The following is a 23,592-nucleotide window of genomic DNA, read 5'->3' on the forward strand; positions in this document are numbered from 1 at the left end:
CCCTCGGTTCCGGCTGGAGGTCCTGCGATCCCACGGATCCGTCGAGACTCAGAAGCAGCGTCCCATCTGGGCTGCCAAAACTGACACGGTAAGTCAGCAAATAGAAGAACCCTCTAAAACGCCATTTGTAGTTTTAGAAAGCAGGCAGACTACCTTATTCGTCAAGGATTCCAAGTATTGCAAACTTAGCTATGTTGCTCCAGAGGCGGCCGTAGCTTCTTTTGAAGCTGCTGTCAGGTATCAGGACAAAACGTGCTGCTTGTTTTTTAAAATACCAAAGTACTGACTTCATTGCTTTCTTGGAAAATGATATTTTCACAGGACTGGGTGGCTCCATAAATTAGGAAGAAGTACAACCAAGGTCAAGGTTAACAGTGTGGTCATGTAAAGGGAAAGTGGTTAAGCTTTGCAGCCTGCAACAAAGGGGACGAACACCTTTGGAAAACAGCTAAACTTGTTCTGGCTAAAGGCCATGGATCCGATCATTAAGGCCGATGTGGAGTCTGACTCACGAGGATCTTCTCAGAGCATGTCGGAGGACACCAAGGACAGAGCACAAAGCCGGGCTTATCACACCTCTGCTCTGCAGCTGCCACTGAAGGGTGCGGGAGCCAGGCAGCAAAGGCTTCCCCTGTATTCACAGGCTGCCTTGCTGGGCTTTACGAGCACCTCCTCCCAGCGTTCCTCCTCCTGTGCTGAGCACCCCGTATCACCCAGTCTGCCCAGCGGCTGACCCCAGCGCCTGGGCACTCCCACAGGAACCACTGCCTCCAAAGTTAGGGCCACCCTTCTCCACTTCTGCTCCCTCCACACGTCTGTAGAAGCAGGAACAGCAACACTTTGCAGACTCAGTAATTACTGGCAACGGCTCTGTGTGGCAGGGATGCTGCGTTCGCAAGTGTTTTGCCCTGCGCGAGAGGGAACTGCCCCAGTGTACGCAGGCAAAAGGCTGCCCTGCTGAGTGAAGCTGGGCTGGCTTTTTGTGAAAAGGGGTTTTTTTTCTGTCTTGTGACCCATTTGACAAAGCAGATCCACAACTCACAAAGAGGCATAGCCGAATAAAGCAATGCCAGCTCTTTAATACTCCCGGAGTTGAGGAGTTTTATTCCCAGCTTGAAACGCAATAAACCTGCCTGGATTCACAGACCTGTGTGCACCTTGTTGGTATAAATGGATAGCGACATGAGCTCTGGAAAATGTACCCCAGCGTCTGCACCCACCGATGCCACTTAACCCTTGGGTGCAAAGGGGTGGCAGCTTGGGCTGCTGCCCAGGCACCCTGGCACTGATCTCTGAACCCATGTTTCACTTCAGCCTCAGGTGAGCTCGTAACGGTCCCTTGGGCAGGAGGAGCAGCTCGTTACAGCACTGCGGCGCTGCAACGCTCAGCCTGGCTCACAAGTCAGCTAACAAGGCCTGGTGCTGCAGGAAACAGTTGGCAATATTTATTGTGTGCTCCTAAACGGATCCTACTCAGAGGCTCACGTGACCACATCTCTGATCAAACTTGCCCCGAGTATGAAAACTCCCACTGAAGCTTTTCCTGCTTCATCGCTTTGCTCCAGCTCAGTATTGAGTCAGGAGTCGCTTTCTGCCTGCTAAGGGAGCAAGTTGTGTGCGGATGCACTGAGGGGGATGTATGGGGGTTCCAGTCCCCACTATCATTTTTGCAAGACCCTCACTCAGCCCAGCACCGCATCAGCTAAGAGTCGCTCCTGTGCTTGGCTGCCTGCTTTGCTAAATACGACAGCTCAGATGTGCAGGCGAGTGGCTTGTACCAGCACGCAGGAGAGACTGCAGGGGGGAAGGGAAGCGGCTCGTGCCACCACAGCCCGTCTCCTGGCATGCTCTCCTCCAGCAATGTCCCCCAGTGGGAGTCGCGAGGGGCCTCGGCCCCAAGGGCCTTCGGACAGGCATTTCACAGCCTGTCCTGTCCCCATCTCCCCATAGAGAGGCAGAAGGGTCTGCTCAAAGCATTCACGCCTGCGGCCAACTTTGCTGGCAGCAGCCTGCATTTACCTTATTTTAAGACTATCACCAGGCTGCACTTTCAGAGAGAGAGAGGTTAGCAGCCTCCCTGCCAGGCAGGGCTTTGGAGAGGCAGTGACGGGAGAGAGTGGTTTTGGCCATGCCAACGCCCCCAGGGGCTGTGAGGACCCCCAGTCTCTACCCAGGACAGCTGGGTACTCGAAGCAGGCTGCAGGCTGGCGGCTTTGCCTCGGGGTACGCTGTGGCAGCCCTGCCGGGGCAGGGGGTGCTGCCCATGAGCCCTGTGAGTCCTGAGGCTGAGGCAGAGCTTTGCCTGCAGCTCCTGGGCTGCCCCCGCCCCACGGAGCCCTTCAGCCCGCTCCCGCCGCCTCCTTGCAGAACACGCGCTTCCAGGGCCAGGAAAAGGAACCGCCCGGGTGTCTTTCGCGGCGCTCGATGCCCCCCGGAGCCGCCGTGGGAGCGCGGCCGGGGGGTTCTGAGGCAGCTTTGCTCTCCTGGGGATGGGAGAGGGCGCCTGCTTCACCCCGGCACTTGGCGGGGGCCGCGGCCCCCCCTGAGCGGCACCAGCCGCCCCCTTCCCCCTCCCGGCGGAGCCCTGCCCCCCTGCCCCAGCCCCCCCGCGCAGCCCCGGGGCCGGGCGCGGAGCGGAGCGGGCGGCGGCGGCGGGGCGGGCCGGGGCGGGCGGCCGGGCCCGGCGGGGCCATGGGGGCCGCCCCGCGCCGAGCAGCCGCAGGAGCGCCGCGGAGGGGCCCGGCCCGGCCCGGCCCGGCCCGGCGGGGCCATCGGGGCCGCTCCGCGCCGCGGCGGCGGCTCCCGCTGCTGCTGCCGCTCGTGCCGTGCCGGAGGCGTGCGGGCGGCCTGGGGCTCCGCCTGGGGCCCGGGGCTGGCGGCGGGGGGCGGCGGGGCGGCGGCGGAGAGGAGCGGCGGGCAGCCGGCAGGTAGGGCTGCGCGGCCGCGCACATGTGCTCCGCGCTGGGGCGGCGGGACGGGGGGCGGCGGCGGCGGGGGATGGGGTGAGGGCTCAGGGCCGCGAGCCCCCCCCTCTCGGAGAGCGGCAGCGGGGCGGGCGGAGACCGCCGGAGCCGCCTGCGGAGCGGGGCTGGGAACGCGGCACCGCGCCGCGGGTGACCCTGCCCTCGGCAGCGGGGAAGAGCCGCTCCCGAGGCGGTCGCTGTCCCCCGGGAGCCCTCTCCCAGCCGGGGCAGCGCATGCAGCAGCCGGGATTCCGCCCGTGCCTGCGGCGGGGAAGGAGAGACGCCTCCGCCCGTGCGTGGGGCGCGTCGTGGGCTGCATCAGAAACGGGGCGGCTGCGGGTGCGGGTGGGAGAAGGGAGGGGGGTCGTTTCTAGCCGCATCTTGGGCGCAGAAGTGGAGTTGGGCGAGCTCTGGGTGCGCACGTGCGGGCTCACAGCGTAATCACCGTGGCTGTGCTTGGAAGGGAGCAGCGTTTTCCTGGGTAAAAAAGTGGCTGTCGGCCGAGCCCAGAGAGTGGTGGTGACCGGAGCTAAACCCAGTTGGCGGCCGGTCACGATGAGGGTTGCCAGGGCTCAGTTTTGGGGCCCCTCCTGTTTAGTGGCTTTGTCGGTGATGCGGCTGAGGGGCTCGAGTGCACCCTCAGTAAGTTTGCAGGCGACAGCAAGTTGGGTGGGGGTGTAGGTCTGCTCAAGGGCAGGAAGGCTCTGCAGAGGGACCTGGACAGGCTGGATCGATGGGCTGAGGCCAATTGTGTGAGGTTTAACAAGGCCCAGTGCCGGGTCCTGCCCTTGGGTCACCCCAACCCCAGGCAGCGCCCCAGGCCTGGGGCAGAGGGGCGGGGAAGTGCCCGGCGGAGAAGGCCCTGGGGGTGCTGGCTGAGAGCCGGCTGGGCATGAGCCAGCAGTGCCCGGGTGGCCAAGGAGGCCACCAGCCCCCGGGCTTGTGTCAGCACTGGTGTGGCCAGCAGGAGCCGGGCAGGGATGGGGCCCCTGTGCTTGGCACTGGTGGGGCACTGAATGTTATGTTCAGTTTTGGGCCCCTCGGGACAAGCAGGACCTTGAGGGGCTGGAGCGTGTCCAGAGAAGGGCCACGGAGCTGGGGCAGTGTCTGGAGCACAAGTGCGCTGGGGAACGTCTGAGGGAGCTGGTGGGTTTAGCCTGGGGAAGAGGGGGCTGAGGGGAGCCCTTCTCGCTCTCTGCAACTGCCTGAGAGGGGCTGGAGTGAGGGGGGGGTTGGTCTCTGCTCCCAGGGAAGAAGCGATGGGATGAAAGCAAATACTTGGCTTCAGGCTGCATCAGGGGAGGTTTAGATTGTATATGAGGGAAAATGTCTTTACTGCAAGAGTGCTCAGGCATTGGCACAGGCTGCCCAGAGAGGTGGGGGAGTCACCATCCCTGGAGGTATTTAAAAGACGTGTAAGGCGTGGCACTTCAGGGCATGGTTTAGGAGACTTGGTAGTGTTGGGTTGACGGTTGGACTTGATGATCCTAGAGGTTTTTTCCAACCTTAACAGTTCCGTGATTCTATATTCAAGTATCACTCACCGTGTTTTAAGTAGCTTGCAGTAAAATGGATGTTCTGGATTTGGGGATTTTTTGTAATGAATCTTCTTGACAATTGAAAAGTAAGCTGTTCAGGTGACCTAGTTGAAAAGAAAGCGATTAAGTAGAAAGGGAAAGGCTGAGCTGGCAATTTTTGCCTCTGAAAGGTCATGGTCATAAGGATGACTTTTGTGATGAGGCAGGTGCCACGGAAACACTGGTGGTCTTGTACCTAATCTTAGGGCTTTTCAAGGCTTCGGTGTCAAATACTACCATGTCATGCCATAGCAAAAAATATCAACTGTGAGAAATAACGATTAATTCTTGCATTGGTGAACTCTGAAGGCTGCACTTGGAAGCAGCTCAGAAAAGTCTGGCTGCAAAAGCAATTCCCTAAAGTGCGGTGGTAGTTCCTCACTCAGTGCTGGTGCTGGCACACCAACATCTATTTAGAAGGTGAGATTTGATCTCCAGACGTAAGGTCTTACTTCATTTTTCTCCCTCAGGCAAGTGAAACAAGCAGCGCCTGTGAGGACGAATGGCCCTCTTCCATCTCTAACCAAATGGGCAATATTGCCCTGGCTCTCTGGGAGAATTTTGTTTAACCTTGACCACCACAGTTCCTGTCTGTGAGCAACAGCTGTGTCTTGTTCACTTAGTCACACCAAGCACACATAAAACACGCGGCGCGACAGAACGTCAGCTGTGCACAGTGCAAACATAGAAGAGAACCCATGAGCCTAATCTGAGAAAGAAATTCTGTATTTGCTTGTATCCTGCTGACTTCTAAATGCCTGCAAAGTGTTTCTTGGATGGGATTGCCTCTCTGGAGTAGGGCCTTCTGCCAGAGAGATCTAAAGGTAACGGATTTAACTAACTCCTCCGTTTCCCCCTTCTTTTTCTCCCTTCCTTTCTGTCTTTCCTGTGTGCCACTGAACTGTTTTCTCCTCTGTTCATGTAAAACCAGGTCTCATCTAATACTTTGCAGCTGTCGAGTCCTGAGCCAGTAAAGCACTGTGGGAAGTCAGCACGCTTCCAGCTGGCAGAGGGAAAGCTATACCCATTAGTGTCACAACAGGAAGGTGAGTGTATCTTTTCCCCCGCAAAGAGTATGAGTTGTGTAAGGTTTGCTCTAGTACCAAATTTAGTAATTCCAGAACATAAATCGGTAAATAACGGGATAGTAAGAGAATTAGGCAGTGGCAATGGCCCCAGGGCCCTAGCTTTTCTTTATACGCCTGTTAGTGTGCATAGTTAATGTGCATTCTGCTTTCACGGGGAGAAGGAGAGAGAGAGGACTCGTCAAGAGAGATGCAAGGCTTCCACCCTGCCTATGCCTACCCACAACCCAAAGCAGGTACAGTCAGAGCAAACAAGAAGGGAATGGCTGTGCTTTGTCTTTCACTGACTTTAATTAGTTCTAACTAACACTGAGTCTCCCCTCCTACTCCAGGAGTATTATTTTTCTTTTTTCCTAATCAGTTTTGAGACACCATGTGAGCTTATGGTGAGACGCTAGTTAGAAATGTAACACAGACATGCCAGGGAACACGCGAGGCTAAAAGAGTGTTAACTTTATTGATGAACATGCGATTTGTGTTTATACAGGTGCGAGTAAACAAAGAGAACAATAGCCATGCAATTGCCCGTATTCCAGAAATGGCTCTAACTTGGCTGATAAGGCACTCCCCTTCTATCCTCCCAACTAGCAACTACTCGCTGCAGGACAGCATCAAAACACCCTCATCCTTTCAAGAGGAAGGTGTTTTAACACTGCCTGACTTTGGCTAGTCCTCCTTTGCCTTTTTCGCAGGAGGTTCCAGTCGAGGAGATTTGTCACGACCCGTGTCCACCTTCTCGTTGGAACCTTCAGCTGGTTTTACTGTATTGTCCGTCTTAGGAGGAAGAGCCACTTCTACTTTCCGCTTGGCCTTGTCAGTCTTTGCTTTTGGCTTATCCTTCTCTTCTTCCTCCTTTTCAGACCCCAGTCTGAAAGCACTAGACTCTGTTTCCATAGGCTCATTTCTCACAGGGGTGGCATCGTCTCTGCTTGGGAGCCTGAAGACAGACTCCGCTGTAACACCTTCTGCTGCAGCTGCCTCTCTTGGTTTTCTCGCACCTTCCAACAACTCAGCATTTGGAAATCCTTCATTCCGGTGCTTTTTATCTTTATTGCCTTTCTTGTCTCCCAGTGGTTTTTCCACCTCTTTCTTTTTTGATGTTTCAGGATCTTTGATGCCACGGCTCTCCCTTCCACATGGTTTTTCAGGGTAATTTCCAGCTGTATGATGGTTTCTGTGCCTCTGCCCAGCAGGATAATCCTGCCTATGTCCCTGAGCACATGGCAAATTCTCTCGTCTGGTGCCAGGTGGACCGAACCTACCTGGAGAAAAGTCCTCTCTGTTTTGTGGAGGTGGAGGTTGACAGCCAACAGCATAGCCCTTGTAAAACTTCTCACTCCGGTGCCTAGTGTTCCCTCGCCGTTCTCTGTATCTTTCCTTTCCAAATGGATCCCTCCAGTCACGGGATCTGCCCTCGTAAGCTTTCCTATCATATGGTGGAACCTCTCTGGACCTGTTAAAACACACCCTTTCTCCTTCCCCTTGAGGTAGAGTCCGTTTAGTTGGAGACTGGCCCCTAAACACCGGAGACCTTGACCGTGAATGGTATCTTCTGTGCGGGGGTGACCTTAGCCTTGAATGGTGAGAGCCGCGTGACCTTGACCTGGAGCGATAGTTACAACTCTTCCCTTTGCCTCTTCTTGGATACGGCGGCGATCGCGGGGAGGAACGAGACTGGGAACGACTGAATGATCGAGAGTAGGAGTGAGTGGGGGAAGAACTGGATCTTGACTTGGTGTAGGTATACGAACTTCTACAGTAAGATGAAGCACTGCAGGGAGACTTGGACCTGAAAAAAAACCACACAGAAAAAGAAAGAAAAAAGAGTCACATCCCCAACTTTTTTCCTCTCAAATTTGGTTTGCTTTGTTTGGTTTGGTTTGTTTTTTTTTTTATCCTCTCTCCATGTGTTTATGTAATGATGCTACTGCAAATTGAAGAACTTGTTAGCATGTAAAGTTTCTGCTTCCAAGCTTCTAGCCTGGCTTTCCACTTGATCCTATAATTATATTTAATTTTCGTATGTGATTACGGTTTCCCCAGAAAGTGTTGGTTTTTGGCAGTCCCCTTTTCAGTCCTGTGCTGATGTTTTATTTTAAATAATCTTAGTGCAAGCACAGATCCCTTTGTTAAAGGCAATTCAAAGTAAGCCATTTCAAAATTAATTACCGCTAGTGTTCCCCACAACTACCTGTGCGTACTTATTCATTGCAAATCAGCTGTTGCAGGAGTTACGTGTTACAGCCTCCTTTAACCAGGAGTAGTAGTACAGTTACCGGTAGTAATGCATTGAATTTCTGTGGGACACTTACAGTTCGCAGCCTGATCCGCCACCTGCTGAGCGAATTGTAGTGGCTCTCACTGGATGACCTGTTGCAGTGGGGAGGGAAAAAGAAAAAAATCCCATTCAGTTTATCTGAAGATAAGACTTTTAAAGGAATTCTAAAGTTAGCGTTACTTACCCGTTGTGGGTATTGATTGTCCTTGGGGGCCCAGACGACTCGGCAGTGCTGCTTGTCTTAGTAGCGGAACCTGACGGCCCTTGGCAAAAAACGGTTGGAAAGAGTTGGAAACGAAGCTCTGCTAAAAGACAAGGATCAGTGCCTATGCTGAAATCAAACTAACCTTCTCCTCCAACAACCCGCCGATTGGCTGAGAGGAAGGTTTAGAAAGGTTAGCGGCCGTCACCAGCACGGCGGGAGGCCCGACAGTCAGGAGTGGTGGTGGAGGTGGTGGCGGTGGCGGCTGCTGCGGCTGCTGCTGCCGAGGGTAGCCAGTTCCATTTTCGAAGTTGTTCACAGCCTAGAGGCAGAAAAACACGGACAAAAAGGGGATAGGAAACTTCAGGAGACACACAAACAAAAGGCTCCACAGAGGAACATCACTCGCCTATTCCTGTAAATGCTATCAATCGTAAAATAAATCAGCAGGCAGGGGTAGGAACACATCGCATTAAGCGCCGGCATTAATGACTGGTAACTCAGGGTGTCTGTATTTAAAGCACTTCAGTGTCAACACCGAATTTGAAAGGGAGGCAATCATGTTAAAACTGTGACCTGAATTTGCCAGACTGTCTCTAAGGAGTTGTAAGCTTCTGTAACAAGGGATCATGCACTGGAGGAGTAAATAAATGTAGCCTTGTCCAATTTAGCCCTGCATCAGGAGCCGTCGATTCATGTTTTCTTCCCTTTCAGCTTTTCAGGAATAGACTTCTCTTACAAGCAGTTCACGGAAAAGCCATCACGTTACCTGGCGTAGGATCTTGTTGGCAGCTAAAGCATCAGGAGAAACATCGCTCTGATGACACGTTGGGCAGGTATGATCCTCAGAATCCAGTAACGCTGTTCTAATACCTGTGTGCAATTAGAGGCATCAAAATAGATTTTAGCCAAACTAAGGACGTTTTTGGGGTTCTCATCAGTTAGAAAACCATGTATATGATTAATGGGTGAAGATGATCTTGAATTGGGAACATGAAGCTCAAGTTCAGTAGCCTAATAATTTTCTAGTATGCAGCCAATAACGGTACAGCTCTGATGTTTCACTCCTGTAACATCTGGAGGTGTGGAGTAGGCGGTGTCTTGATGTCTTGGCTCACCTTTTTTCCACTCTCTAGTACAGTGAGAAGTCACCAACCTCAGGGCTAGTGAACAAAAGAGACCTCAAAAACCCGTTAGCAGGTTTGAGTTCTGAAGGTTTCAGCCAACTCTCCCGTGGAGGAGAATGTGCATTAAATGCCCAAGTACCCGATTGCTGCAGACCACAGGAAGTCACCAGCGTTGGCTCTGTAATTTTGTAGGAGGGAAAGGGCTGTGGACAAACGAAATGCATTCGCTATCTAATAGCGTCATCGCCTGCGCAGTTACGCCCTCTTCTCATACTCGTCCTTCCACGTGCGAAGGGGATTTAACGAGATACATAAAAAGGAGGAAAAAGCTTTCGGCCTTTCTTTTGCCCTTTATAGGAGAAGAGTCCTTTCCTATTCAGGCTGGGCTTAAGTACTACATAGAACCGGTGACACAGTAATTTCCTGATCTCCTGTTTCTGCTTTCAGAGGATCAGAGGTGATGTTTTGAATTAACAGCCATGGGGTCACACTTACATTCGTCACAATAACTGTTTCCACAGCAGGGAATAACAGCTGCGTCGGTCATTATATCTTTACAAAGGGGACACAGGAGCTCATCTGGAATAGGCTCATCGGAGGGGGAGGAGGAGGCCGGCTCTTCTGGTAGAAAGGGAGGCTTTTCCTTCTTTCCTCTGGCATAAGCTTCCCTGGAGGGGGGTGGGGAAGGAGAGAGCAAAAAGTTAAAGGTGGGTCAAGGAGAACTTTTCCAAGCTTTGGCTTTTCTCAGGGGAAGAGAACAGGTGGAATTCTTCTCACTCCACATTAGCCTTCTAAAACGTAGGCCGCTAGTTGAAACGCCTTTTCTACATCCACAGGATGAGAAGAGGGAGGGGGAACAATTTTCCTGCTGCAGACCTCTCCCATTCATTGGGTCAATGGAGAAATCAGGTCAGACTAGGCAAATAATTTTTTGACAGCTAGAAATCGTGTGAAATGAATCCCACCTCTCCTCTGTTGCCAGAGGGTAAAAGTAAACGGCAGGCTGAGGATCAAGTCAGTCTCCGAGTAATGAAGTTTTGGAAATGGAAGAAGTCTATGTTAGAGCTTCTACAAAAGGAGGTCCATGGCAGAACACCAGAAGTGCCACCGAGTGCATTTTAGAGCAGCCGCTCTTGGCAGCACACAGTAGTATTTTCTTAGTTTATAGCAACAGGAAAACTGCAGCCTCTTTCACACAGGGGAGGTGATAAAAGTCAGAGGGGGAGGAAACCTCACTCCCACAGCAACTTGTTAACTTTTGCAAGGAGCCTTTGCAGCATCGGACAGAAGCAAAATGTGCTTTCAAAGAGAACGACTCCACTGCAAACACCTCGGAAACCTTTTGCAGAAATACTGATTCTTAGCACGCCACAAGTTTAAGCAGCTTCCAGGGGCATGAACAGGAGGAGCGTCCTATTTTAGGGCCTTGGGATTAGAAAGTATCACGGGTGTTAAGGTTAAGATGCAATGCCAGTGCTTCCTCCCCCGTAACTAGAGGTGCTGGCCCACTCGGCTGCATTGCCGCCCAGGCATCGACGCACGGTTCCTCTCCTTCGCTCCTGGGTCAGTCCCGTTAGTCCCATACTTACGCATTAATAATTGGTATGGCATATTTTCCCGTGCTGGTCAGCATAGCACCCTTTGTGTTGGGATCTTTCACCTCCACCATGAAACTCCTTGGAATGCCCGTGCTCCTCCTAATTCTGGGAACAGGCTCAAAAGTCTTGTCCTGGCAGGAAAAGAAATGCAGGCGTATCTCAAGACCCACACTTAAAACGACATCTCCGTGACTGTTGTTAAATGGCAGGGACGCTCAGCCAGAGGCTTGTGTCATTACACCAGGCAGATATCCAATAGATGGGGCCAGCAGAAACATCCTGGTTTTGTACGAAATACTAAAAACTGTGAAGTGTCTTTAGAAAGGGTTCAAACCCAAAATAAATTTCCAGTCATATTGAAATACAGAAAAATATGCATGAAAGTTGACAGAGAAAGATCTCTGGCTATGTTTGTTGTGGTGGCCTGGAAAAAAGAAAATTTTGCCTTGATAATTGCAGGTGTCCCTTGAATTTTGAAGGGCTTTGCAACTTTGCCATGTAACCTCTCTATTTCACCCCAAGAGAAACACGTCTTAATATGCGTGTTCATGTATCTGTTACCTCACTGCCAAGGTAAAAAACAAAAACGAAGTAACACCAGAAGTCCACCCCCAACCTTACCCCGTTTGTTGGGCAGTTCTTTATATAGTGGCCAGGTTTTCCACAACGAAAGCAAGTATATGATGGCGGAGGTAGACCCAGGCTGTTCTTCATGTAACTAGAAGGTTTTTGGGAGAAAAAGAAAAAGGGGTGCATGTGTCTCTCTTGTTAAAGCAACCATCTCTAGCATTCCTCCGTAATCGTTGGGGAACAGATCTGGCGTTATCAACACTTACTTGATTGGATCATATGCACGGCAAGACTGTATCATCATCGCTTTTATTTTGTCTTCTTCGGAAGCGCTGGCTTCAGCCAGACTGGCAGTCTGTGTAACAGGCCGTTAGTCGACACACACGTTAGAAACACTTTAGAGCCCCTGCTAACTTCTTCGTGTTAAGTGAGCTAACTACGGTAAGCAAAACCTGCAGGTTTCTCCAGCTGGCCGTGTCCTTTTTCCATGCAAATTGTAATACAAGCCTTACGCAGAACTAGATCTTCATATGAAGGAAACCAGCTGATTTCTTGGTTTTTGAAGTACTATTTGTTCAAACATTTTAATTACACACTAGTGCAGATACCAGCAGGGTCTAAGGGAGGGACTGTACATTCTTTGGACCGTCCAGCACCAAGCCTTCAGATCAGCCACTCGTGTCTTTGCTTTTAGGTGCATTCCTTCGCAAGAGCAACCAACTACTTTCAGCATTTTATTAAATGGTTGTTTCCTATACACAGTTTTTCCTCAACTGTAACATAATGCAGATCGACACCTATGAAATCATTTCCATTAACCGTGACAGAAAACTTCACAGACACTTGACTGATTTGCTTGAACCCAAGAGATGTACAAGACACATCCAAAACCCACAAAACATTTCTAGGGATAGGCGAAAGTTCAAATATGGCATTTCGTACATAGCAGTAATAAACCAGAGGACTTTTTACAACACATTGACTCCCTGCTGAGCCAGTCTGCGCTAAAGAGGGTAGAGTAAGTCACAGTTTTGAGCTGCTCTGAGGTGTTGTTCCTGTATTGTTCTGAAATACTTCAATGTTCTCAAAAGCTTCAATGTGTGCACCTCTTGGACGGCTTCTCACATTTTAGAGTAAAACTTCACCTAAGTTTACAGAACCAAGGACACGTTTAGGGACAGCACTAATGCAGACCAGTTTCTTCTCGTGGCTACCTTCCAAATGAAGTATTTTTTCCGATATTTTTGCCACGTGTCCACAATTTCATGTCTGTGGTGAGAGAGGGAAGAAGTGGCTAGTGGGGAGAGGTTTCTCTATCTTGGGAATGAACTCCAGCCTTTCTTTTCAGAAGAAAGAACAAGCTCCTCTGCATTAGGCCCTGCCTTCTCTGAGCTTTGTAACTTTAAAGCCCAGGCACTGAATTGGCTAGCACTACGCCTTCTCACAAGGCGCAATGACTAGTGCTTTCCCAGCCAAAGTTACACATTCCCGGGCAAAAACCGCCAGCAGCTCCACAGCAAAACGCGGCGTGGCAGGAGTTCCAGAAGGTCACCTCCGCCAGCATGCCACACACAGGCATGGGTGTGTTCCTAGACACGGTTAGGGACATAATCACAGCGTACACAGTCTGCGTTCAAGGAAATCAGATTGTGTTGCCCACTGTATCTATACGACAGCTGATGAAATTGTGCAGCGGTCAAAGAATGGATCTGCAGCTCTGAGGACTAGAAATTCAGAAACAGCCCTGCAATTGTCCGTGTTCCAGGCACGCCTCTAATTTGGCTGCTCCACACCCCCTGGAATGTCCGTCCCTTACAGCCAGTGACATGCTTCTGTAAAAATAGCGCTCCTCCCCAAAGCAGAACTAACGGAATGTATGAAAAAGGGCAAACAGCCTCTGAAGTGCTTCTCCTTTGTGTCTTGAAGATGAGCACTAGTGCAACGTGACGTTGGTGCTGGTAAGGTTCTCCCCTTCTATCTCCCCAAAGTGGCAACTGCTCTTTACAGGAGAGGATCAAAGCATACACACATTTTAAGGTTAACATAAATACTTGACATTATTAAGAATTAAAGTAAAGCATTGTTCGCATTACTACAGTTATACAGCTCTGGATCACAGTGCAAGATTTAAAAATATGAAGCAAACACTTTTTTTTTTTTTTGAAGTATTTGGTAAGAGTATAGATATACCTGAATAAGCTGGGACAGAGAAGCAGATGCAGAGGAGTCATCCATCTGTTCACAGAAAATTAAACACATATTCAAGTTGTACAGTCCAAACATAGCAATAGTTAACCTCTACCGTAGTCTGAAAGTCTGCAAGAAACACAAAGCGCACAAGCAGCTACGCCAACAGACACGTTACTAGCTGTAGACAGACAGATGGAGAGCACGGCACCACGTCCAGTTGTGCAAACCTTGAACCTACATCGCCTATAACCAATCGTACCTTATCTGTACAACACAAAGCCATTCAGGAAATAGCCTCGCATATTCAGGATGAAATACAATGCGTGACTGGGCACAAATACCAATAGTCCCATGAGAACTGTGCAAATGATGGCATTACGCACTTCTTACTATGCTGAATCAAATCCATTGTCTTTGCAGCATAGGCTATGTTTTACTGGAAGAAATTATATGAAGCTACTGTTTGGAAAATTTCATACAAGGCTACGTTGTTCAGAATTCAGTGCAGTGTGCAGAAAAAGGTGTGACCCTGTGCTTTTACATACTGCTTTTGGTGTTCCGCTCACTGGCTCCGTTCGACTTCTGGAAGGAGAAAGAAAGGAAGGTGATCAGAGCTTAAAATAGAGCACTTGTGCCCCACATCAAGCAGTGAAACAGGTTATAAAACCTGCCCATCAGGACATTGTTCGGATAATCTAGTGAATGTGGCCATCTATTCATACACATAAACTGTTCTCATTCTCAAATTCTCACATTCAGTGCAACTAAAAAAAAACCCCAAATCCCAAAATGACCACAACAATCCTGTAGGCAGGATCACGTTTGAGTAGCTGTAATCTCAACCAATACACCCCAGATCTGGGGCCTCAGAGTACCTGCCATATCCTGCCTCCTCCCGCAAATGCAGGAAATAGCCAAACACTGACAATCGGGCTCCTCTGGGATGGGAACTAATTCTAAGCGTACACTACGGTGCGTATCTGTCTTTACTCTGAAAGCAATACAAGCAAGCCCATAGCATAAGGCATCTCTCCACCTGGAGGAAACAGCATCTACAGCTCGGGTCTCAGAACAATCAAGCCCAAGAACAAACCCAACAGAATCATCTTAGAAGTTACCGTTGTTGGAGCCTGAAGCCCATGTCCCAGCAGGCCTAAAAAGGTCAGTCTGCTTTGGGACAGGTCCATTGAAACCTACCCCAGGACAACAAAAACTAACAGCCGCTTTAACAAGGGAGATGCAGTTGGAACGCCACTGGTAAACTAATATCCATTAAACCAGTGACCTCACTGAACCCCCTAGCAAAGACTACACCGCTTTACGGATACTCACGTAACAGAGGTTCTGCTGGTAGCTTTAACTCCTCCAGCAGGGATCCTTCTGACAATTACCGAGGAGTTCCTCGGAATCAGGGCGTCATCATCCGTGTATTCTGAAAACAACATCAGTACAGAAAAAAGCAGTAGTCAGTTTGTAAGAACGTATATCAGTATGTCATTACACAGCACTTCAGAGAATCCCTTTACAGAGAGAAAAGCAACCTTTTATAGGTAACACCGACTTTTATCGTCTCAACACACTCAACAAATGCAGATCAAATTAAAAGGAGGCACAGGCTTTTTGAAGGGACTTCTGCCTTTGCAGAACATGACTCCATGGGCAGATATTCCACTGATATTTAAAACCCTGTTTTCTTTTCGCTTAGGTTAGCATTGCTTCTGTTACTAGATCTCCATTATGGAAAGTTACAGTCCCGGAACTGTAAAAGGTTAGAGTGCTCAGAAAAATCTGAGCAAGTCGGCCATCTTCACTCAAGCTCCACTTTGTTCTTTCCAAGATCAGTTCAACATTTAGTCAGGGCTCCTGCACGGGCAAGGTTATAAAAGAACAGTACTCTGTGTGCACGTGTAAGGATTCCAGAGACGGGAAGCACAAAAACACCCCCACAAGTGCCCCATCCCCCCCCCACTGGGGCAGGATGGGGCAGCTCACACACTGGCATCGCAGGGCCACCCGTACTGGCTGCATCCCTTCCCCTTGGGCAGGAAATTCAGCTCCCTGCAAAAATTGTGCTTGGGAAGGGAAATTGTGGGCATGGGAAACCGTTGGGATAGGAAACCATAACAGGTCTGAGAAATCACCGTGGGGATGGGAAACCCTCACCGGGATGAGAAATGAGCATTGAGGACAGGAAACCATCAGCAGGATGGGACGTCATTGAGACGGGCAGTTGCTGTGGCATGAAAAATGAAACCCTGGCAGGGCTGGCTGAGGCAGGTGCTGGTGGAATGATCGCCATGGGGACAGAACCCCAGAACACTCTTTGCCCCAGACAAACCCCACACTGACCCGCCGCCATGGCAGGTACAGCAGCAGGCTCCTGCTCCTCGTGGTGCTCCTGCCCTCCGGGTAACCCCCCAAGGGGCTCTGCCCACCAGTAGCTCACCCCACCACCCCTCTTTGCTTCCCCCAACAGAGAGGTTCCCTCTGCAGCTGCCGACGGCATCGGAGGTGTCCGACATGCGCTTCACCACCACGGCCATGCCGCCACCGGTCAGTGCCTGTGTGCTGCCCTCTGCCCCAGGGCTGCCGGTGTCCGGTGAGCCTGCCCGGCTCCACACCGTCACCTACCAGCGGGGCCAGCCCACCGTCTGGCAGGTGGTGCCAGGGCCCCTGGGGGCGCCGGGGCAGGTGGTGCAGGGCCCCTGCGGGTTGTCGCTTTCCACAGTGGTGCAGGTCCCCGCTGGGGTGCAACTCCCTACTGGGGTGCTGCTCCCCCCTGCAGTGCAGCTCCCCGCCGGGGTGCAGCTCCGCACTGGTCCCCGAGGCCCCGCGCCCGCCGCCCCCACGCACCTTCTTTGGTCTGGGCGTTGGAGATCTGCAGGTCGCTCCTGGTCGCCTTCAGCTTCTCGCGGCCCATGATCTGGCGCTTGAGGTCGCGCAGGGTGATGTGGAGGCCGCTGAAGGTGACCGTATCATAGTTCAGCCTGGAGAAGAACTTGTAGTGGACACAGGACATGGTTGGGGCCAGGCGGTGCCTGCTCTGGGATGGCGCCTACTGCAGCACGCGGTGTCATGGTCCTCTTATATGCTCAGCACATTATGAAGAAAGACCTGCATCATGTGGGTGTGGCAGCCCCGCCCTCGTTGCCCTAATGCCGAGTGGCCCTTAGGGGAGGGGGTTCCAGCAGCCTGCTGTCCTGTCACCCCCCAGGTCTGTCGCTGCCCGGTGTCCTGTCACACCCCGAGGTCTGCGCTGTCCCTCCCGCCACCCCCTGGGCCTTCGCCACCCAGCGTCACCTCCCATCAGCCCCGGGGCCCGCGCTGGCTCTCCCAACAGCCCTGGGCCCATCACCGCCCCATGTCCTCTCACCCCCACGCCTCTCACCGCCCGCTCTCCCTCCTGCCACCCCTCCAGGCTGACACCACCCACTGCTCCCTCCTGTCGGCAGAGAGACAGGGCAAGACAGCCTGGGGGAGAGGCAGCGGTTTGAGTGTATCTTGTCGCATTTATGGAAGGTTCCGCCAAAGAAGGCAATGACCATGTACGGTTATTGCCATAACCCAACGTAATTCCCCACAGTGGCACATCCGCACTTGCTTGAACTCTGGAGGGGAGGACAAGGAAGTAAGGAATGAACCCTTAGCCTTAGGAGGTGCCCCAGGACACTATTTCTTGCTTTCTCCACCACCACAGCTGCTGCTGCAACAGCCTCAGTCCATGAAATCGGGCCCTGAGTTACGAGGTCTAGTTCTCCTGAGGAACATGCTGCGCCTTGCTGACCTTTTGGGGCCAACCGGCTGTCCCTCCTGTTCAGGGAAATCTGATAGAAACTGATTGTTGTAGCCTGGCAGGGCTAACGCGGGAGCTTCCACGACTTCTTGCTCTAGATCTTTCAGTGCCTTCTGGGTTTCCAGAGCCAGGAAACCCTTCTGAGTTCAGGGCTGCCCTCTATATCCAAGGGATGGTTATTGTTGCTCTCGGTGTCTCTTTGCTTCTCCTGTTAATGGTGCGTGGGAAGCGTAGGTTTTAATACGGTAGCCTTGCTTATAAGCCTGTGGTGGAATAGGGATTATACACATTCAGCCCATAATCTGGCCATCGCCACAGGGCAAACTACAGCAGCAGGGGCAAACAAGCCCCACTGTTGGCTATGCACTCAAAGCCCACCCGCTACCTGAAACCAACTCTCCCGGGTGTCTGTCGTGTTGAATTCTCAGTGGTACAAGGACAGGCATCTACGTGATGAGTTTTCACTGAAGAAAGGAAGGATACCGCCCTTGCACCAAGAAGGGTTTGTCGCTAGTCTGAAGGGAGAGCCCTGCCTGTGCTTGGAGAGCAAAGCTGTTGACAAGCTTACTCACTCTGTAGGGGCTGGGAACTGGAAATGCCAATAGAGCCTTCAAATTAATAGGATGGGTGGACGTGGACCATTCAGCCCTTAGGACCATACAGACAAAAAGGGGAGCCTTATGCCTGGAACGTTCCATAGATCTTTTCCTAGGCCTAAAGGCAGTGGGTATTCCTCCACAGATTCTTTCTAAGCCTTGCTATATACCACATCTGCTGAATGTGGAAGGGAGATTTTCCAGAAGACCTTACATAGGACCTACTCCAATAAGCCATCACGCTGTAGATTTCTTCCTGGATGGAGTCTATTGGGATCAGCAGACTCTGAGGCAATTCACAGATAGATTAACTTGATAGGCTGCAGGAAGGCATAATCAGACTAAAGCTAATGTTAAAAGTTTGGTTGCCACTATGGGCCTAGAACCTGTGTATCTGTTGCTTTAATAAACTGCACTATTCATTAATCTAGCCGTGATCGTTCTCATTGAATGTGACTGGCCCTAGAACACGACATTGGGCATCTGCCAAATCAGTTACTAACAACAAATACTCTGATGAGCGGTTACTTCTACAACCCTTGGAAAATAAACCATTGACCAAGTTGGAGACTAAGCCTGGATTTAGCCAAACCTAGATTCCTCTCGGAGAAGGAGTTTAGAAAGCAAGGGGGTCCTGTCGGAACCACGTGACCCAACGGTAGGATCTCCCCCTAGCCACTCCTCAGACTCTTACCTTTAACCCAATGCAGGGGCACCCCAAATGGGCCTTTACACAGGGTTCTTACACCCTTCAGCTGGTCAGGTGCAAGGTGACGTGACCAGTCACTAGCACCCACGCTACCGATTACTAATCATAGTCAAACTTTGCAGAGCAACCCCGATGTCCCTGCAGTCGGTCTTCCTCGACTTACTGATCTGTGCTGCCAGACAATGCTGGGAGGGTTTCAAAGATGTGTCAGAGGGGCTAGGACGCTGGCATTATCTTGGGTGACCTGGGGTATCCTTATCCTTCATGGACAGCTCTAAGCTGCCCAGATGCAAAGCCCTTCTTCCCAGGGCCAGGCTGTTTAGTTGGTTGGTTTTGGTTTGTTTGTTGTTTGTTGTGTTTTTTAATACTGGGCTCCCTTGATTTACTTCAGCGTCAAGAATAGCAAAGCGTCCAGGGAAACTCCACTCCCTCATCACAGTACAGCGTATCATGTGAACTCATCATATTGACATCTACAAAGCTAATAGACTTTCCTACAATAAAGACTGGTTGATTCACTAGTTAGGGAAGGGAATTTTCATAACGTGCCCTATGGGTCCCACCAGCCAGGGCCCCATCAAGCCAGTGACAGGCTGACGGAGAGCCTGCAGGGATGCCATCGGGGGAGGACTGGTCTCCTTTAGTGGTGAGATTTGCTGCTGCAAATCAGAAATCCCCTGCAGCACTCAGGGCATGTCAGCGTCCCTGACACAACCGTCCGTGGCATTTCATTTCATTTGATCCCTGCCATTCCTGAGACTGACACGGCCACCTGGCAGCCCCCAGCCCCAGGACTACAGCCCCTGGCATGCTCTGCGGTGCTCCTGCCCTGCTGTCTGAACCTGCGGGGTCACCGTCCCCCAGCCCCGCTCTGCCCCACTGCCAGGCCCCATGGTCGCCTCTGTGGGGCTGCCCAGATCCTGGAGCCCCCGTGGAGCAGGGGGGAGGAGGAGGAGGAGGAGGAGGAGGAGAGAGGGACAGAGCAGCGGAGAGCGGTGGGACGGGGCAGTGGGGGGGCCAGAGAGGGATCGCAGATGGACAGAGGGACGAGGAGAACGAGGGAGGAGCTGGGCAGGGAGTGGAGAAAGGAAACCCCTGGAAAGGAGCAGGCATAGGGACAGGGAGAAGGGGCTGGAGGGGAAGGGGCAGGGGGCAGCCAGGACCATGGTGGTGAGCAGCGGGACGAGGGACAGAGAGAGCAGAGGAGGGCAGGAGGAAGGGCAGGAGGAAGGGCAGGAGGAAGGGCAGGAGGAAGGGACCAACACAGGCAGGGCGAAGGAGCGGGACAGAGGGTAAAAGGTGAGAGGAAAAAGGAAGGAGAGAGGGAAAGGGAGAGGCAGGGACCGAGAGCAGGACACAGAGAAAAGAAGCAAAACTCTGCAGTCAGTCCTATAATCTAGCAGCTAACTGCCTCTTCTCTGAAAAGATGCAAAAACTGCTTTCAGTGATGGCGCAAGCAGCTGCACAAAGCACATGCCTTGTCCTGCCCTATCACCTACTCCACAATCCTGCCTCCCTTCTGCTGTTAAATCCTGTTCCTGCAAGAGAAGTGACAACCAGTTGGTGTCCCCTCTGTGGCATCTTACCTGCATCTTCCCGAGCTGGACAGCTGGTGGGAACTGCCACCCTCAGCCCCGGCTGAGCTTGAAGTCTTCTCCTGGCACAGGCACAGCTCTGGGTGTGCATGGTGCGTACCATGCTTCCTGAAGGAGAAGAGCAAGACTCAGACTTATTCCTGGGCAACGTCCAGCTGGGAAGACCCGATATGAAGGCAGGTTTGCCGCAGGTCCTGCGGCTGCTCCAGGGGTCCTCCCTGTCCCCAGCTCAGCCACAGCTCCCACATCTGGCTCTTTTCTAGCAGGATTTTGGAAAGCCCGTTCCCAGCTGTGAGCGCCAGCCCAAGGGCACAGGGCAGAAACAGCCCCCTCCCACGAAGGCCCCAGCCCCCAACTGGCCCCTGCCCCAAACTACTAAAACCTCCAAGCAGGCTCTCCCTGTAACTACACTATCTTCAGTTTTAAGAAAAGAAACCACACGCTGCCGGATCCAGCAGTCCAGCTAAGACTGTTAGAGGGTGATTGGGGATTCAGCTCCACAACAGAAGAATTTCCATAAGAGAGTCTCAGCCACCGTGATGGTCATCACTGACCCACAAAAGCTGCATTGTCAAAAATCTTACAGCTAATTAAAATTACCCTCTCCTCCCCAAGTCTTGCTTCTTCTCGTACCCTCAGACTACCACAATAATAATCATGTAATTATTCTGTAATTACCACCGATCTGAACCCCCTCCAAAGCATTATTCCCTGAACTGATTGACAGCACTGGTGGTAAGGGAGAATCATAGAACCATAGAATTGTTAAGGTTGGAAAAGACCCTTTGGACCGAGGCCAACCGCTAACCTATCACTGCCAAGTCCACCACTAAACCATGTCATCAAGCACCACGTCTACCTTTGTTTTGAATACCTCCAGGGATGGAGACTCAGCCACTTCCCTGGGCAGCCTGTTCCAATGTTTGACAACCCTTTTGGTGAAGAAGTTTTTTCTAATGTCCAACCTAAACTTCCCCTGGTGCAGCTTGAGGCCATTTCCTCTTGTCCTATTGCTTGTTACTAGGTAGAAGAGTCCAACCCCCACCTCACTACAAGCTCCTTTCAGGTAGTTGTAGAGAGCAATAAGGTCTCCCCTCAGCCTCCTCTTCTCCAGCGTAAACAACCCCAGCTCCTTCACTCCAAGTTCTGGCTCTGCCACAGATTACCTGATTACAGGCCCTGAGAGCAGCTTCCACCGACGGTCACCTGCTACGCACCAACAGGAACAGCACTGGCTTCTCCCCTGCCCACCTCCGTGCTCGCGAGGAGGTGTTCACACATGCCTGGCAGCTGGCCTTGCTGCCTGAAAACCCTTGCTGTGCTGCCTAAGGCCATGAAAACTGTCACGCTACGGCTGTACGCACACCACTGTTCCTCATCCGGAGTGACACTGCCCACTCCTGTGTACTCCCACCTGCCCACAGCCGTCTGTCGTTTTCAATCCTGTAAGCATTTTGGAAAAGCACACTTTTGTTTTTGTAATACCTGCTTTGAGCTCACTACAGGACAGGCCCGGAGTCCATGGCTATGGCTGGTAAAGTCCGTAGCAATACAGAACTGCGCCGGGATGAAGAATACCCAGTAGTTGAGCTCATTTCAGTTGTTTAAGCCAAGGCTTTTGGCTAGAACGCAGTCAAGAATGCTTAAAACCAGAACTACCCTCCACTCCCTCCTTGACTGGCACCTCTCTCTTCGTCAGTTCTTTGCATTTCTTTAGTTCCTGGGCAGCACATATCAAGATTCTCCTGTTTAAAAGAAACAAGAAAGATCGGTCACAAATATGCAGAAAACCTGCCAATCACATACAGGGTGCCCACAGAGTAGCGTTATCAATGCCCTGCATACAGACAAAAGACTAAGTTAAGGCACTGGGGAGGAGAGAGCAGGAACAGCCCTCTGGCACCCACGTGGGGTAACAAGGGTGTCACTTAATCCCAGCGGCCGCATACACTGTACCTGCTTCCATCGCCCCCCGCCCATGAATTGCTTTCCAGGCTCTTCCCTCTCAGCGCAGCTTGGATGTCTGCACTCTGGCTCAGGGCTGACTGGGTGACCTTCTCAGTGCTTTCCCTTTGCTTCAGGCTTGGTATGGGCACGAGGCCTCATCCCTTTGGCTTGGCCCCCCAGCAGCAGGTGGGCAAGTGGCAGGTTTGCGAGTGGTTTGATGGAACTGCGCTTGTACACCTAGCAGAGATTAACCACCAGCCATAGAGAAAGCCCACAGAAACTACCAGAGAGTAGCAGAAAGAAACATCAGGGCTGGTCACTGTTCGATACACAGGTTTTGGAACTTTGGAGACTGGAGCTCCCAACAGGCTCGGCTCTTTGAATGGAAACGTCCTTCAGCTTTTGATCCTGAAAGAAATATTACAGACTGCCCCATCCCTCCTTTGCCGGTGCCTGAAGCCTCTGCCTGTCCATGCCCACTTCTCTTCCGTGCTTACAAAGTAGGTTTAAGCTGCAAACCAGTCAGTACTACAAACTGGCAGCCAAATGCCTGCGCTCTCACAGGTGTGGAAACTGCAGTTAAAGACAACACAGGTACCATGACAAGCCTTCTGGTCTGGCTTAGGTTTTAAAACGCAAGGTCTTCTGACCCCCTCTCCTGCCATTGCGCTGACTGCAGCATTGCACATCCCCTGGCTTCTCAAGCTCTTCCCCAGCAGTCTCCTCCTGGTCACTCTGCTACACGCTGCTATATGGTCTCAGGGAACCAGATTCTCGATCTACTCTAGCATCTCCCAGTAATGAGAAAACAGACATGCTCTCCCAGCACACTGTGCTCCTCTCACCTGTTCTGCTCTCTCTGCATTGCCCTCTCCTCATCTCCAGACACCAGTTTTGACCTTCAGCCAGATCTCCACTGCTTGTAAAATTCCCCCGTTTCAAGGAAATCAACAAGATGACCACCTCCTCCTGATCCTTGTCTCTCAAGGGAACTTTGCTCTGGCAACCAATACAGAGAACAGCAGAGCGATCACAAAAGCATCAAGGCTTGCCCCAGAGGTAGGTGGGATGAGGTTTGCTGCTCTTCTGCAGGGAAGCACAGCACAAAGAAAACCTTGTGAGGTTTAAGCATTAACAACCTCACTGGGCTTCCACTGCCTTCTGCAGGCCTCTCGCTGTTAACATGGCAAACTTCCCAGCCCCCTGGGTTTCCAGAAGGCTTATTTTGGCTTGGCCTAGACTATCCGCTAACACCTGCACTGCCAAACCCTTGTACACCTGAGTGTGCTCCTCACAGCTCCATCCCGCTGTACCCTGTGGGATGTGAGGCTCAGGGTGAGCAGGGCTGCACAGATACATGCT

The 23,592-nt window shown here is 51.8% G+C and overlaps 2 protein-coding genes across 2 annotated transcripts; both read right to left on the bottom strand.

The window, feature by feature from the left end:
* Positions 1–7,378: 7,378 nt before the first annotated feature.
* LOC135311273 (E3 ubiquitin-protein ligase RBBP6-like) lies at positions 7,379–13,635 on the bottom strand. The gene is made up of 8 exons (XM_064440401.1): positions 13,591–13,635; positions 11,667–11,755; positions 11,452–11,548; positions 10,822–10,961; positions 9,728–9,900; positions 8,875–8,978; positions 8,251–8,427; positions 7,379–7,414 (listed from the first exon to the last, which is right to left on the bottom strand). The coding sequence occupies exons 1-8, from the start codon at positions 13,633–13,635 to the stop codon at positions 7,379–7,381; spliced, it is 861 nt and encodes a 286-aa protein (XP_064296471.1).
* A 428-nt stretch (positions 13,636–14,063) lies between these two features.
* On the bottom strand, positions 14,064–16,609 carry LOC135311274 (E3 ubiquitin-protein ligase RBBP6-like). Its single transcript, XM_064440402.1, has 3 exons — positions 16,444–16,609; positions 14,923–15,022; positions 14,064–14,172 (listed from the first exon to the last, which is right to left on the bottom strand). The coding sequence occupies exons 1-3, from the start codon at positions 16,607–16,609 to the stop codon at positions 14,064–14,066; spliced, it is 375 nt and encodes a 124-aa protein (XP_064296472.1).
* Between the last annotated feature and the right edge of the window lie 6,983 nt (positions 16,610–23,592).

The sequence above is a fragment of the Phalacrocorax carbo genome, unplaced genomic scaffold (genome assembly GCF_963921805.1).
Source record: "Phalacrocorax carbo unplaced genomic scaffold, bPhaCar2.1 SCAFFOLD_36, whole genome shotgun sequence".
In the NCBI taxonomy this organism is placed as follows: domain Eukaryota; kingdom Metazoa; phylum Chordata; class Aves; order Suliformes; family Phalacrocoracidae; genus Phalacrocorax; species Phalacrocorax carbo.